Here is a 16,747-nt window from a genome sequence, read left to right on the forward strand (position 1 = left end):
CGATTTCTGGTGTTCCGTGATTTTTAATGAAATTTTGTGGAGAATATTTCTCTCTTTAACGTCGCCTCCCTACGATAAAGTTTTGTGGGATAATTGGAAAATTATTAAAATAAGTACAAAAACCGACCAAAAAGAATTTCTTCAAAGGAACTCCACATTTCTACCGACATAACATAGATATATATTACAGATATCGATTTCGTGTGTTCGGTGACTTATAGTGGAATTTTATGGAGAATATTTTACTCCCTTGCAGCACCCTTCTAGAGCGGAATATTAAGATAGAAATTAATCGATCGACAATTAATGAAATAAGTACCAAAACCGACCAAAAAATTTCCTTCAAAGGAACCCCATATTGCTTCCACCATAACCTTACAGATTACCGATTTCTTTTGTTCCGTGACTTAGAGTAAAATTTTTTGGAGATTATTTTACTCCCTCACAGCACCCTTCTAGAGCGGAATATTAAGATAGACTTTTGGCAATTATTAAATTGAGCCAAAAACTCAATGAAACAAAAACATTTTTACAGAAACCAGAAATTCTGCCCACATAACATGGATATATGTTACCGATACCGATTTGTGATGTTCAGTGACCTATAGTGAAATTTTATGGAGAATATTTTACTCTTTAACATCACCTCCTTGGGATAAAGTTTTGGGGGTAAAATTTGAAATTTTTTAAAATAAGTACAAAAACCGACCAAAAAACATTTTCTTCAAAGAAACCGCATATTGCTACCCGCATAATCTGGATATATATTACAGAGACCGATTTTTTGTGTTCGGTGACTTATAGTGAAATTTTATGGAGAATATTTTGCGTTTTGATATCAACTCCCTAGAGTAAAGATTGAAACGAAAAAATGGTCAATTATTGATATAACTATAAAAAACTACAAAAAAACAGTTTCTTTCATTATTCCCGGAATTGCTATCGCCATAACATGGTTATATATTACAGAAGCCGATTTTTAGTGATCAGAGACCTATAATAAAATTTGATGATGAACATTTTCGTCCTTTACAGTAACCCCCTAAAATTAAAACATAAGGGGTAATTTGGTGTTGAATGGAGATACCTTCAAATTAATACAGACTTTTTTAAAATCAATTTTGTAACCGATATTTTGTGGATATATATTATATACACCGATTTCTTGTATTTAGAGACTTATAGTGAAATTTTATGGTGAATATTTTTGTCCTTTACATCATACCCCTAAAGCCAATATTGGAATTTTAATTTTGTGCTTAATTGAAAGAGTTTTAAATTAACTCAAACTTTTTTAATATCAAAATATTTTGTGTATATATATTATATATACCGATTTCTTATATTTAGAGACTTATAGTGAAATTTTATGGTGAATATTTTTGTCCTTCACAACAACCCTTTAAAACCAAAATTTCGATGTTAATTTGGTGCTGAATGGAATGAACTTAAAAGTAACACACATATTTTTAAAAGCAATTTTGTAAGCGATATTTGCTGGATCTATGTTATATATAACAATTTCTGTGCGACGGAATCTCAAGTGAAATTTTCTGCAGAATATTTTCTCTCTTAATAGTATACCCCTAAAATGCAAACTACTGAGAGAAAAATCATAACCAATGAGAAAGCATTTGGTAATCATATTTGCTTTATGAAATTGAAGTTTATTGTGAAATGTTGAAAGTTTGCTTAAAAATCTATGGGAATTAAATATATTTATTATTCATAATTAAAAACAAAATCATAGTCTCTTCTTTTAGCTTTCATTTGCCACATGGTTTTTAGAAATATTCCAAAAATCCTAGAAGTTTTGTGGCATTTAGCAAAACTACCCAATAATTAATATTAGTTATACGCAACCGGGTACCAATTTTAATAATTTATTTTTTTAATGGTTTCTAACGAAATAAATTAAAATTCTAAAAACTTTTTTTATTTTTCGCACATAGCCTCAAAATACAAAATTGTAATTGTTAAATATTTCTTATATTTCAATACGAATTCTTTCAATCTTATTTAAAATTAAAATCTCTCCATTTTTATTAAATATAAAAATATTGATTGCACCTTTTTAATTCATTTCGACCATGAAATCAGCCAACGATATAACCAATCATGCAATCACATACTCATATTCCTCCGAACTCACTCTCTCTCTACCTCCCTCCCTTCTGCACTTCATTTACCCCCCATTTCTGGAATCTACCATTGGAAAACTGTCCACAATATTGAAATTTATGAGAATTGCATTAGAAATCCAAGTCACACAGATACACACACATACATACGTCCATTTGAAACTAACCTTGTTTAAATGACAGGACATTGGAAATATTGAACAAATCGAATTGTCTCTATATGTCGTTTGCTCTGTCACTCCTCACTCACTCTGTCATGCATATATGGTAATTATAGATGTATAAAAGCGCACTTTTTTCTAATTAAGGAAATCTTAAACTCATTAAATGTAACAACATGCAAAATGAAACCAGGATAACTGTACAATTTTCAATGACAAATGGGAGTAGAAGGATGTGATTTTAATGATTTTAAAAATAATTTTTAGGATCTATATAACGTGTGGATTTTTTAAAAAATATTTTTAAGGGCTTATAACAAGGCTAGGATTTTTTAAACACCAATAACTAGGCTTAGATTTATTAAAAAATATTTTTAAGATCCTACAACGACCCTACAGTACAGTATTGATTTTTTAAAAAAATATTTTTAATGCCCTACAACAAGTCATAAATTTTTTAAAAATATTTTAAATTGAAAATTCAAAATTCATAGATTTCTATGGTGAGAAAATATATTTTTTAAAAGTTTCTTTAAAAATCATTACGAAGCATTTAATTATCGTATTTGAATCTAATAGAGGAATGTTACCGGAAAGCCTTGGCTTTCATTTGCCACAAAATTTGTTAAAATATTCCCACAATTATAAGAGTTATGCGATTTTTACCAAAACTTCCCATAATTAATATTAGTTATACGCCCTCTGGGCCATATAATGAAAATGGCATATTTTCATGATTTTCCAACAGAATGAGATTTTAAAAATAATTTTTAGGATTTATAAAAGGTGTGGATTTTTTAAAAATAGTTTTAAAAGGCCTATAATAAGGCGTAGATTTATTAAAAATCTGCTTAAGGCCTTACAACAAGTCATTAATTTTTTAACAGTATTTTTAGGGTCCCACTACAAGTCATACATTTTTCAAAAATATTTTTAGGGTACAACAAGAAGTCATGAATTTTTTAAAAATCTTTTTAAGGTCCCACAACAAGTCATGAAGTTTTTAAAACATTTTAAATTGAATGCTCAAAATTCATATATTTTTATTTTGAGAAAAAAATATTTTTCAAAAGTTTCTTCAAAAATCTTTATGAAGCATGTAATTATCGTATTGGTAGCTAAAAGAGGATTGTTTTTGGGAAGTCTTGGCTCTCATTTGCCACTCGATTTACTAAAATATTCCCACAATTATAAGAGTTATACAATTTTTACCAAAAATTCCCATAATTAATATTAGTCATACGCCCTCTAGGCCATATAATGAATATTTCATATTTTCATGATTTTCCAATGGAATTTAAAAATTTTTAGAATTATTTTTAAATGCTTCATGACCAATTCTTTAAAAAAATAACCCAAGGATATTTTCAGATCTTTGATAAACCCAATTTTCCACACATTTTCACATTAATCTGTTATCCCAGAATTATCCCCCTTAGGCTAATGGCCGAAAGCAAGATTTGCAAATAAAAATATTGGCCACTCATTTCAATTTTGTATTAATGTGTTGGTAAATATAATTTTGTCTTCAACATCTCTCCTCATTTCGAGAAGAAAATGAAGAGCAAAAGAAGAGCAGAAAAAAAACAAACTAATTTAATTCTTTTCCATCATCATGTCTATTTGATCCCACAGGATGTGCTTTATGCCATGCCGGAGAAGCAGGAAGTTTGTCTTGTCATCAGCAAATGTTTACTCTCACACACAAACACATATATACAAAAATTTATACATATGTGTGTGTGTGTGCAAATGGACATGTGTTCTGTCCAGGCAAAATTAATTTCCTTTCATTTTGCCCTGCATTTTGTCCATTTCTATGCTCTTGGTCTATTTTATATGTTTGAAATGAATTATTTCGTTATCTTCTTAGTTTCAATTATAAGAGATTCTCCATTCACCCGTCCAACTAAATCTCCCGGGCCCCCATTTATGTGTTTGAGTTTCTATTTGCCCGAAAATTTGTTTGTGCCACACCAGATAGACTACAGATTTGCCATAGATTTAACAAGGCACTTTAGATTTTCATTATATCGTATCGTATTTTTGTGTGTTTGTCAGGCACAACATAACCAGAATATTTGAATTGGGTAATTAAAATTGAGACTCCGGTTGTTGGGGTTTTGTTAGCTAGTGTCAAGATTATTTGCAATTAATTAACCTATTTGTTTACAAAACTCTCACACACAGCCTCACTCACACATAATATTCCGATAAATGAGCAATGCCTCAAAGATAATTACAAGATTATATGGTAATGAATTTCAAAAGCCTATAATTATGTAGTTTGGGGAAGATTTTCAAAATCACCATCATCATCAGGGTGGAGAAATTTGTCAATACTAATTGGTTTATGAAATTATAGTTTGTAGTTCAATTAAAAGTTAGCTTGGAAATCTATGTGATGCAATTATTTTAATTAATTATAGTTAAAAGCAAGGTGATAGCCTGTTCTCTTAGCTTTCATTTGCCGTATAGTTTTAGGAAATATTCCAAAAATTGGGGAAGTTATGTGGCATTTAGCAAAAATACCCAATAATTAATATTAGTTATACGCAACGGGGTACCATTTTTTAAAAATGTAATTTCTTAGTGATTTTTTTGAATAATTGAAATTTTTAAAATGCTTTTCTGTACTTTGCGAATAGAGGTAAAATACAAAATTCATAATTTGAAAAATTTTTATATTTTTCATGGAATATTTCCTCAATTTAAATTTATCGCAAAATATTTTCTTAAAAAACATTTTTAGAGTCTGGATTTGGGGATGGATTTTTTTTTATATTTTTTAGGGAATTGTAACAGGGAGTAAATGCTTCTATGGAATCTTGGCTCTCATTTCCCACCTACTTTTTAAAAATATTCCAATAGTTGTAGGAGTTATGTCGGTTTTACTAAAATAACACATAATTAATATTAGTTATACGCCCCCTGGGCCAGATATTAAAAAATCCTTATTTTACTGCTTTCCTATGGAAAATTGTATTTTTATAAAACTTCTTCCTATACTTAATGATCATAGCTAAAATACAAAATTCTTAAACGAGAAAAAAAAGTTCTTCTGATGGTTTAAAGTAGTTTTCATTGATTTCCATTTTGAAATAAAATATTTTTCCAAAGTTTCTTCAAAAATCTCATTGAACTGTAAATTTATCGTATTTTCACCCCGAAGCAGTACAATACCACAAAGTCTTAGCTTTCATTTGCCATTGATTTCAAAAAAAATATTCCAATAATTGTAGGAGTTATACCCTTTTTACCAAAATAACCCATAATTAATATTAGTTATACGACCTGGGCTAAATATTCAAAATCCCTTATTTTACCACTTTCCCAAGGAAAATTGAATTTTTATAAAACATATTCCTATACTTTATGATCGTAGCTAAAATACAAAATTCTTAAAAGAGGAGAAAAGATTCTTCTGATGGTGAAAAATATTTTTCATTGATTTATATTTCGAAATAAAATATTTTTCCAAAGTTTCTTAAAAAATCTCATTGAACTGTAAATTTATCGCATTTTCATCCCGAAGCAATACGATACCACAGAGTCTTAGCTTTCATTTGCTATTGATTTCATAAAAATATTCCAATAATTGTAGAAGTTATGTCGTATTTACTAAAATAACCCATAATTAATATTAGTTATACGCCACCTGGGTTAAAAAAAATTCAAAATCCCTTATTTTACTACTTTCCTATGGAAAATTGCATTTTTATAAAACTTATTCCTATACCTTATGATCGTAGCTAAAATACAAAATTCTTAAAAGAGAAAAAAAATCCTCTGATGGTGAAAAATATTTTTCATTGATATATTTTTCGAAATAAAATATTTTTCGAAAGTTTCTTCAAAAATCTTATTGAATTGTAAAGTTCTCGCATTTTCACCCCGAAGCAGTACGATACCGCAGAGTCTTAGCTTTCATTTGCCATCAAGTTCATAAAAATATTCCAATATTTGTAGGAGTTATCGAATTTTTACTAAAATAACCCATAATTAATATTAGTTATACGCCCCCTGGGCCAAATATTAAAAATCCTTTATTTTACCACTTTCTTAATAAAAAATTAATCATTTTAAAATGTATTCCTATAATTTACGATCTCTGCTAAAATACAAAATTCTTAAAAGAAAAAAATTCTTAAATTTCTTATATATATTCTTATATATATATATATATATTTATTTTGAAATAATAAAATATTTTTTTTTTATTATTTTTCTCTTTACAGTTTATACATACGCTTTGAATCTACAGCCTTAAATCAATATGCTGCATACTATGAACACTAACTGGTAGCTGGATTAAAATTAATGTTTATAATCTCTCGAGTAGAAAGAACACCAACAACAACATGTATACTTATGATTTAATAATAAAGACTGATGATAATAATAATAATAATTTAAATAATCGAAACAATGTTGCCGCGTCAAATGTTGCTACACAATTTCAAGCTGCAATGTTGCCATGCAATTTTTCCCAAATTGCCATAGTGGCAGCAAGTAAATGAAGCTCACGCATCGCTGAGAGAGAAACGCAAAACAAAAAACTAGAAATAAAATTTAAATAATTTAAATAAAAAATAAAAAACAAAGCATATCCTAAATTTGGAATAAAGGATAATATTAAAAAAAAACAAAAGGAATTACAAATAATAATTAGCTGTAAATTAAAACAAGAAACAAAACAAAAAATAACTAGAAACATCCTGACAAACCTATCAAAATGCCGGGTGGTCGAAGAGGTTTAGTGGCTCCACAAAACACATTCCTGGAGAATATTATACGACGTTCCAACTCACAACGTAAGTAGAAAATTGCAATGTTTTTTTCAAAAATGAAATAAAATTATTTTATATAAATATTTAAAAGCAAAATAATTTTCAAATGTTTCTTTAAAAATCTTTATGACCAGTACATTTAGCAGGATATTAGTTAAAAACAATATGATTGTATAGACTCCTAGCTTTTATTTGCCACTAATTTTATTCAAATATTTTTATAACTGTAGGAGTTATTGAATTTTTACCAAAATAACCCCTAATTAATAGTAGTTATACGACCCATGGGCCAAATATTTAAAATTATGAATTTTCATTATTTTCCAAGGGAATTTTAAAAAATTTCAAATTTATTTTAACTCTCTAGTTTGGCTGCTAAATTGCAAAAAAATTCTGGATTTTTTTTTTAAAAAAATGGATTTTTTTTTGAAAAATTTTTTTTCGTATAGAAAAAAATGTGTTTCAAATGTTTTTCAAAAGTTATCTCAAAAATCTTTATGAACGGTACATTTCGATTGTTTTTGCCGAGAAGAAGTATTATTCTATGGACTCCTAGCTTTTATTTGCCACCAATTTTACAACGATATTCCAATAATTATATGAGTTATATGATTTTTACCAAAATAACCCATAATTAATATTAGTTATACGACCTATGGGCCATATATTTAAAATCATAAAATTTTATTGCTTTTCCAAGGAAATATACATTTTTTTCAAATTTATTTTCACTCCCTAGCTTGGCTGCTAAATAACAAAGATTATGTTTTAATTTTTTCCAATTTTTAATAATTTTTTTTGTTAATGAAGAAAATAATAAATTGTGTCCCAAATATTTTTCAAATGTTTCTTTAAAAATATGTATGAAAGGTACATTTCTTCGGATTTCACCCGAGAGCATAATGATTCAATAGACTCTTAGCTTTTATTTGCCCTTACTTTTATTAAAATATTCCAATAATTCTAGGAGTTATACAATTTTTACCAAAGTAACCCATAATTAATATTAGTTATACGGCCTATGGGACAACAATTTAAAATAATGGATTTTAATGATTTCCCAAGGGAATTTAAAATTTTTTTTATATTTATTTTCAGGCCCTACGTTGGCTGCTATATTGCAAGAAATATGTTCTGAATCACGTTTTCAAAAATTAAAATTTTTTATATTTTTTTCTTATAGAAAAAATAACAAATGTGTCCCAAATGTTTTTCAAAAAATTTGGCAAAAATCTTTACGAACAGTTCATTTTGTGGGACTTCATCCAATAACAATAAGAAACTATGGACTCTAAGCACTTATTTGCCACCACTTTAATGAAAATATTCAAATAATTGTAGGAGCTACACAAATTTTACCAAAGTAACCCGTAATTAAAATTAGTTATACGACCTGTGGGACAAATATTTAAAATATTATATTTTCTTGGGTTTCCAAGGGAATTTTAAATTTTTTGAAATTTATTTCAACTCCCTAGGTTGACTGCTAAATTATAACAAATACTTTCAGATTTTTTTTAATTCAAATATTTTATGGATTGTTTTTTATAGAAAAAAGAATAAAATGTGTCCCAAATGGTCTTAAAATGTTTCTTTAAAATTCTGTATGAACGGTACATTTCATGGGATTTCACCCGAAAGCATAATGATTGTATGGACTCTTAGCTCTTATTTGCCACCACTTTAATGAAAATATTCCTATAATTCTAGGAGTTATACAATTTTTACCAAAGTAACCCATAATTAATATTAGTTATACGACCTCTGGGCCAAATATTTAAAATTATGGATTTTAATCATTTCCCGTCGGAATTTAAAATTTTTTTAAATATTATTTTCACTTCCTAGATTAGCAAAAATACGTTCGGAATTTCTTTTTCAATAATGAAATGTATTTATTGATTATTTTTTTTCGTATAGACACAATAAAAAATGTTTCCCAAATAATTTTCAAAAGTTTCTGTAAAAATCTTTATGGACAGTACGTTTCGTTGGGTTTCACTCAGAAGCAGTAAGGTTCTATGGACTCTTAGCTTTTAGCTGTCATTACATTTAGTAAAATATTCCAATAATTATAGGAGCTATACAATTTTTCCCAAATTAACCCATAATTAATATCAGTTATACGACTTATGGGCCAAATATTTAAAATATTATATTTTCTTGGGTTTCCAAGGGATTTTTACATATTTTTAATTTTATTTCAACTCCCTAGCTTGGTATAGATTTAAAAATGGTATAGATTTTTTTTTATAGAAAAAAAAATTAAATATGTGTCCCAAAAGTTTCTTTAAAAATCTATACGAACGGTACATTTCGTGGTATTTTACCCAGAAGCACTAAGATTCTACGGACTTTTACCTTTTATTTGCCACCTCTTTAATTTAAATATTCCCATTATTGTAGGAGCTATACAAATTTTACCAAAGTAACCCATAATTAATATTAGTTATACGACCTATGGGGCAAATATTTAAAATTATGGATTTTCATTATTTTCCAAGGGAATTTTAAATTTTTTGAAATTCATTTCCACTCCCTAGCTTAACTGCTAAATTAAAAAAGTTATGTTTTAAATTTTTCCCCAAGAAAAAAAAATTGCAGGACAAATTTTCTTCGTAAAGAAAAACTGCGGGACAAAAAAATTTCCTAAAAAAAAGAGACAAATATTTTTCTGTTGGAAAAATTTTTGTGGTGCTTCCGTTACCCTTCTAGAACGAATTAATTGCTCCATTTGCTTCCTTTCTAAATAGAAAAACCACAATTTCTTGTTATCCTTATGTAGCAGCTGCTGCTGCTGGTGGTCCTCTCAGCTTGTTGTTCTGCTCTGGCATGATTTATGTTGGGACCCAGATAAATCTCAATATTTTTCTTGTTAAACAATTTGCTTATCTAAATTTTTTCTCTTCGTTTTTGTTGTCATAATAAATGACGGGTTTTTGTGGTCAAACACCTCTCTACATGTTCTTCACAGGACATGGGCATGGTGGGAAAGGACATTGCCGTGAAATCAATTTCTACGAAAGTGTGTTAAAGCCTTTGGAATTTGTTGTCTTTTGTCGTGATGTTTGGTGGCCCCCAGATTTTTATGTTTTTTTCCCCCATCTCAAAGCTGGCCACAAAAATGTTTTCATTTAATGCTGTCGTGTGGTGTTCGAATGCTAATAATAGGAGGAGGAGGTGGAGCGGAGATGAGGACTTCAAAAGGACTTTGATGTTGTTGCTGTTATCAGCAGGCCAGCCATTGAAAATCACTCAATACTAGGTTAATTCATGGCAATCTAGAGATATATATGTCTATGTGTGTGTGAATGTGTATTGGTGTGTGAGTGTGAATATTTGTGTGGCCAATTGTGGCTAAAAGGCAGAAAATGGCTTTCGTTCAATGCCAAATGGGATTGTAAAAATTTATCGCCATTATAGCCCAGCAAAAAATTCCAGGGGGAATTTCTTAAAAGCAGGCTAATGGGCAAAAGGCAGGATTTGAAACTGAAGCGACCGAGAGAGTAGCTTTAAATTTGATATTGCATTTTCTATGAAACTTTATAAAATTTTTCAAAAGAGATTTAAAATAAAATTTCGGTTTTGTGGTCATGTTGATGCTGGTTATAAATTTATGCCACATATACATATTTAAAAAAAAAAAACAAAAAAATAAACCACAATGACTAGCACTACCACATAGTAAACCACAATACATATACAAGAGTATGCATATATGTATGTGTGACTGTTTTTCAAACATTCGAAGCCTTAATTTTGATTTTGGGTTTCGTTCCAAATTTTTTTTTCTGCCTCTACCCTGCACTTATATGACATTGATGCCCTGCACTCACAAGGTGCAACAATGGCCTTCTCCTACCGTCCGTTCCGCTCCACTCTTCTCCACTGCAGTTGGCTGTCAATGGATGATGCTGATGACGATGATAAATCAACAGTGTTGCAGTTCAAGTCTTTGGTGGTTTGGGTTGATGGTTTTTGCGGATAACCACATGAGGTTTATGAATAATATTTATTGTTCTTGCGAAAAAAGTAACAATCGTTTATGCCACATGGAAAAAAATGACACACACACATGAATGGGGTACACAAGCGCAATGGTGAACTTTTTTGGTTGATGATGATGGCAAAAGTTTACATTACTTTTGGTAAATAAAATAAAAAACTACGATACGGGTTGAAGGATAAATTTTACTTGTAATTTTTATTTAAAGGCAAAGTAATTTTTACTCAAAAAAATTTGAGAAATAATTTTGTTTCCAAAAAAGTCAAATGAAAATTTTTGTCACAAAATATTTTTCAAAAGTTTTCGCAAAAATCTCTATGAACAGTACATTTTATAGGTTTTTATCCAAAAGAAATAAGATTCTGTAGACTCTTAGCTTTTATTTGCCACTACTTTCATTTAAATATTCCCATAATTGTAGAAGTTATAGCATTTTTACCAAAATAACCCATAATTAATATTAGTTATACGACCTATGGGACAAATATTTAAAATCATGGATTTTAAGGAGTTTCCAAGGGAATTTAAAATTTTTTTTAATTATTTTCACTCCCTATACTTGCCTCTAAATTACAAGAAACACTTTCTGAATTTATTTTTAAAAAAATTCAAATTTTTCGAAGAAAAAAATTTTTGTTAGGAAAAAATAAAAAATGTGTCCCAAATGTTTTTCAAAAGTTTTTGCCAAAATCCTTACGAACAGTACATTTTGTGGGATTTCATCCAGAAACAATAAGATTCTATGGACTCTAAGCTCTTATTTGCCACCACTTTGATTAAAATATTCCCATAATTGTAGGAGCTATACAAATTTTACCAAAGTAATCCATAATTAATATTAGTTATACGACCTATGGGACAAATATTTAAAATCATGGATTATAATGACTTTCCAAGAAAATTTCATTTTTTATAATTATTTTCACTCCCTAGACTTGCCTCTAAATTACAAGAAACACATTCTGAATTTATTTTAAAAAATTCAATTTTTTTTCAAAGAAAAAAAATTTTTAGGAGAAAATAAAAAATGTGTCCCAAATGTTTTTCAAAAGTTGTTGCCAAAATCTCTACGAACGGTACATTTTGTGGGATTTCAGCCAGAAACAATAAGATTCTATGGGCTCTAGGCACTCTATTTGCCACCACTTTCATTAAAATATTCCCATAATTGTAGGAGCTATGCAAATTTTACCAAAATAACCCATAATTAATATTAGTTATACGACCTATGGGACAAATATCTAATATCATGGATTTTAAGGAATTTCCAAGGAAATTTCAAATTTTTTGAAAATTATTTTCATTCCCTAGGTGGGCTCCTAAATTACAAAATAAGCGTTCTGATTTTTTTAAATTCATTTTTTTTGTAGATTTTTATTCGTATAGAAAAAATACAAAAATTTGTCTCCAATAATTTTAAAAAGTTTCCTTAAAAATCTTTATGTTCAATACATTTGGCGGGTTTTCACCGAAAAGCCTTAAGATTCTAAAGACTCCTAGATTTTATTTGCCACCATGTTTCTCAAAATATTCCCATAATTGTAGGAGTTATAGATTTTTTACCAAAATAACCCATAATTAATATTAGTTATACGACCTATGGGACAAATATTTGAAATCATGGATTTTAAGCGATTACCAAGAGAATTTCAATTTTTTAACATTATTTTCACTCCCGTGGCTGGCTGCTAAATTACAAAAAAAAGCGTTCTGATTTTTTTAATACATTTTTTTAGATTTTTATTCGTATAGAAAAAATACAAAAATTTGTCTCCAATAATTTTCATAAGTTTCTTTAAAAATCTTAATGAATAGTACATGTTGTGGTATTGCACATAAAATCAATACGATTCTATATACTCCTAGCTTTTATTCGCCACCAATTTTGTCAGAATATTCCCATAATTGTAGGAGTTATAGAATTTTTACCAAAATAAGCCATAATTAATATTAGTTATACGACCTCTGGGACAAATATTTAAAATCATGGATTTAAGGAGTTTCCAGGGGAATTTTAAATATTTTAAAAATTATTCCACTACCAATGTACACAGAATTTATTCTAGAATTTTTTTTTCGAAAATTTTGAGATAAAAAAAAATTCCGACACTTTTTTGGGAAAAATATTATTAAAAAAAAAAACAAAAAAAATGTGGAGTCAATATTTTTCAAACGAAACATTTAGGGACAAAATTTAAAAACGAAATTGTGCCACGAGTTCTTTTCTATTAAAACATTTGTTGCGAATTTTTTATAAACGAAAAAAGATTGATCCGATTTTTTGTTCAACGAATTGTTTGTTCTGAATACGAAAACATTTTAAAGGAACCGGATTTTTAATAGTGTGGTTTACTATGTGGATCTCCAGAAAATTCTATGGCCTTATGGAGGTCACAGCATTTTCCGTAGACCTTGCCATTGTAGGTCACTATATTTTCTATAAAAATCGCATGGGCTTTGGGAGGCCACAAAATGTTCTCTAAAAATTCTATGGTCGTGAGGAGGCCAGAAAATGTGCTCTAGGAAATTCCATGGCCTTTGGTAGGCCACAAAACGCTATACACAACAATTTTTGGCCTTTGAGAGGCCGCAACATTTTCTTTAGAAAAGAACATGGCCTCTGGGAGGCCACAAAATTTTCTATAGAAAATTCCATGGCCTATGTGAGGCAACAAGTTCTGCCGAAATGATTTAAAAATGCCTCAGGGACTCATAATTCCATTCCGCTTTCATTTTTACACATTTATATATAATTTCATCTAATTTTGACAATATTAAATCGTGGTACATGGTTGCGTATGACTATTATTAATTATGGGTTATTATGGTAATTTGGCCATAACTCCTAAACTATTTGAGATTTTGATAAATTTCTTTTTGAATACAATGGAGAACATATCAGGGAATAATATAAAATTTTCTATGAATATAATTCCCTTTAACATATTTGAAAATTTTACCCAAAATAATAGAGGAAAATTTGGTCAAACTATTTCTCTTCAGTTTTTTGGACCTTCCATGGCCTATGTGAGGCAAAATTTTCTGGAGAACTGATTTAAAAATACCTTAGGGACTCATAATGCCATTCCGCTTTAATTTCTACCTATTTATATATAATTTCATCTGTTATTGACAATATTAAATCGTGGTACATGGTTGCGTATGACTATTATTAATTATGGGTTATGTTGGTAATTTGGTCATAACTCCTAAACTATTTGAGATTTTGATAAATTTCTTTTTGAATAAAATGGAGAACACATCAAGGAATAATACAAATTTTTTTCTGAATAAAATTTCCTTTAACATATTTGACAACCAGGCCATTTTTTCAGTTTTTTTGGTCCTGTTAATTATAAAATTGCAGGCCTTCCTAAGAACCAAAAATATCTATAAAAAATCCTGTGACTATTCAGATGGTGCAGAGATTATTATTGGAAAAATCCTGGCTTCCCAGATAACAAAAACATTTTTATAGAAGAAAATGGGTTATCTATCATCTAGCCATAGGATTTTCTATAGAATATTCTGTTGCCTCCCAATGGCCTCAGCAATTTTCATAGGGAGTTGTAGGTACCAAAACTTTCTATAGATGATTTTTTGCCCACTCGCAGGCCATGAATATTTGTATAGGGAGTTGTAGGTACCAAGACTTTCTATAAATGATTTTGTGCCCTTCCGGAGGCCATAAAATTTGTATAGGGAGTTGTAGGTACTGAGACTTTCTATAGATGACTTTGTGCTTACCCGGAGGCCATGAATATTTGTATTGGGAGTTGTAGGTACCGAGACTTTCTATATATGATGTTGTGCCCTCCCGGAGGCCATGACATTATTTTGCGTCCTGCAGAATTTCCTCTAAAAATTTATTTTTCCATTTCTCTCAATTTAAAAATTACCAAAAACCCCATTAAACCACTAGATCGATAAAAGTGAAAACATTTTTTTATTTTTTAAATGTTGGTCATTCAAAGGTATCCGCTGAAAAAAAAACGCACACACAAACACTTTCCGTGTCAAACGATGAAAAAAAGAAAAACGGAAATTATTTATAAAGGGTCATAAAAATGAATGAACGAAACGAATCGGACGAGCAACAGTAAGCTGCTAACCAAGGTAAATTGAATGGGAGAAGAGATAACCTTCAGTGGCGAAAATGCGAAATGGCATTGGAGGGCACCTGAAAGTATGCAGCAAGACTGACACACACACACACAAATAACTTTTTTTGCATGCAGCCTGGATGTAGGCAACAAAAAAAAACTATATTTTATTTACATGACAGAAAAAACAAATTCGAACCGAAGCAATAACTGCTGTGCAAGGCTAATATTGTAACTTGCCCCTATATGGCTATATAAATTTCCCAGTTTGCTATATTTTAGTGGGCGAGAGAGAGTAGACAAGTAATAAATAGATGTCTCATAAAATATTCAAAAAAATTCATTGGCAAATTTTCAGGCTCTACATTGGCTCGCTGGCAGCGGAGCAGCAGAATTTGCCACAAAAAACCCCTTGAATGCTTCGCACAAATTAAAAACAAAAGTTTGGGGTGGAGAATTTGCAAAGCTTTTTTTGGGAAGAGGGGGAGGAGTTCTGAATATTTAATAAACGCATTAGTTATTCAGTTCAAATATTCAATGAAAAATATGCCGAGATTTAATTGAAAATATAAAAAAGAGATTTTAAAGTGAACTATAATGGCAAAAATTTTGACTACTGAATTATGAATAAAATATTGAATATTTCAAAGGGAATTTTTTAAAATAGCATTTCGTATTATTCTCTAGGATGTTCTGTATCATATTTAAAAAGAAATTTCATAAAACGTTTAGTAGTTTAGGAGATATGGGCAAATTACCAAAATAATCCATAAATAATAATAGTCATACGCCATCGTGGACCAACATTTAATATTGGCAATAAATGGGGAGTTTGTATGAAAATGGCTAGAAATGAAAGGGTAATGGTTTCTGGGAGGCCACAAAATTTTCTTTACAAAATTCCATGGCCATTGGGTGGCCACAAAATTATATAGTGAAAATTCCAGCGCCTTTGGGAGGCCACAAAATTTTCTATAGAAAATTCCATTGCCTTTGGGGAGGCCACAAAATTTTCTACAGAAAATTCCATGGTCTTTGCAAGTCCCGAAATATTTCACTAGAAAATTCCATGGCCTATGGGAGGCCACAACAGGTGTCTATAGAAAAATCCATGGCCACTGGGAGGCTGCAATGGCCATCCCAATTTTGAGAGGCTTCAGGATACTAATGTTTATCAAAATTATTTCCAGATAATGTATTCTGTGATCCCGAATTCATTCCGGGTTCAATTCCTGCTGTAAACCGTAGATTTTTATCCATTTTGCCTATATTTTAAATATGGACCTGGTTGCGTATGATTATTTTTAATTATTGGGTATATTTAGTAATTTACCCATAACTTCGAGGTTTGAAGGAATATTTTCCTAAAAATTATGGTTTATGAAAGCCTACACCTTGGAGACAATCGCACAAATATTTAAATTTTGATTAGACACCAATATCATTTTGAAATTTAATGATAAAATTGCATTTTAATTTCAACTTATTTCTGGAAATGACAAAAAATATTTAAACTTAAAAATAATTGTCTCATGTTTGGAATTTA

The 16,747-nt window shown here is 29.5% G+C and overlaps 1 protein-coding gene across 1 annotated transcript in view; it reads left to right on the forward strand.

Annotated features, from left to right (window-relative positions):
• Window positions 1-6,997: 6,997 nt before the first annotated feature.
• Window positions 6,998-16,747, forward strand: part of LOC133330772 (potassium voltage-gated channel protein eag) — a 113,736-nt gene continuing 103,986 nt past the window's right edge. Inside the window, exon 1 of the mRNA XM_061539181.1 lies at window positions 6,998-7,116. Coding sequence (XP_061395165.1) covers window positions 7,038-7,116 — 79 coding nt within the window. The 5' untranslated portion in view covers window positions 6,998-7,037. The remainder of the gene's footprint in view (window positions 7,117-16,747) is intronic.

The sequence above is a fragment of the Musca vetustissima genome, unplaced genomic scaffold (assembly GCF_032173495.1).
Source record: "Musca vetustissima isolate MV318-11 ecotype Yass unplaced genomic scaffold, APGP_CSIRO_Mvet_v1 utg3081, whole genome shotgun sequence".
NCBI classification, from domain to species: domain Eukaryota; kingdom Metazoa; phylum Arthropoda; class Insecta; order Diptera; family Muscidae; genus Musca; species Musca vetustissima.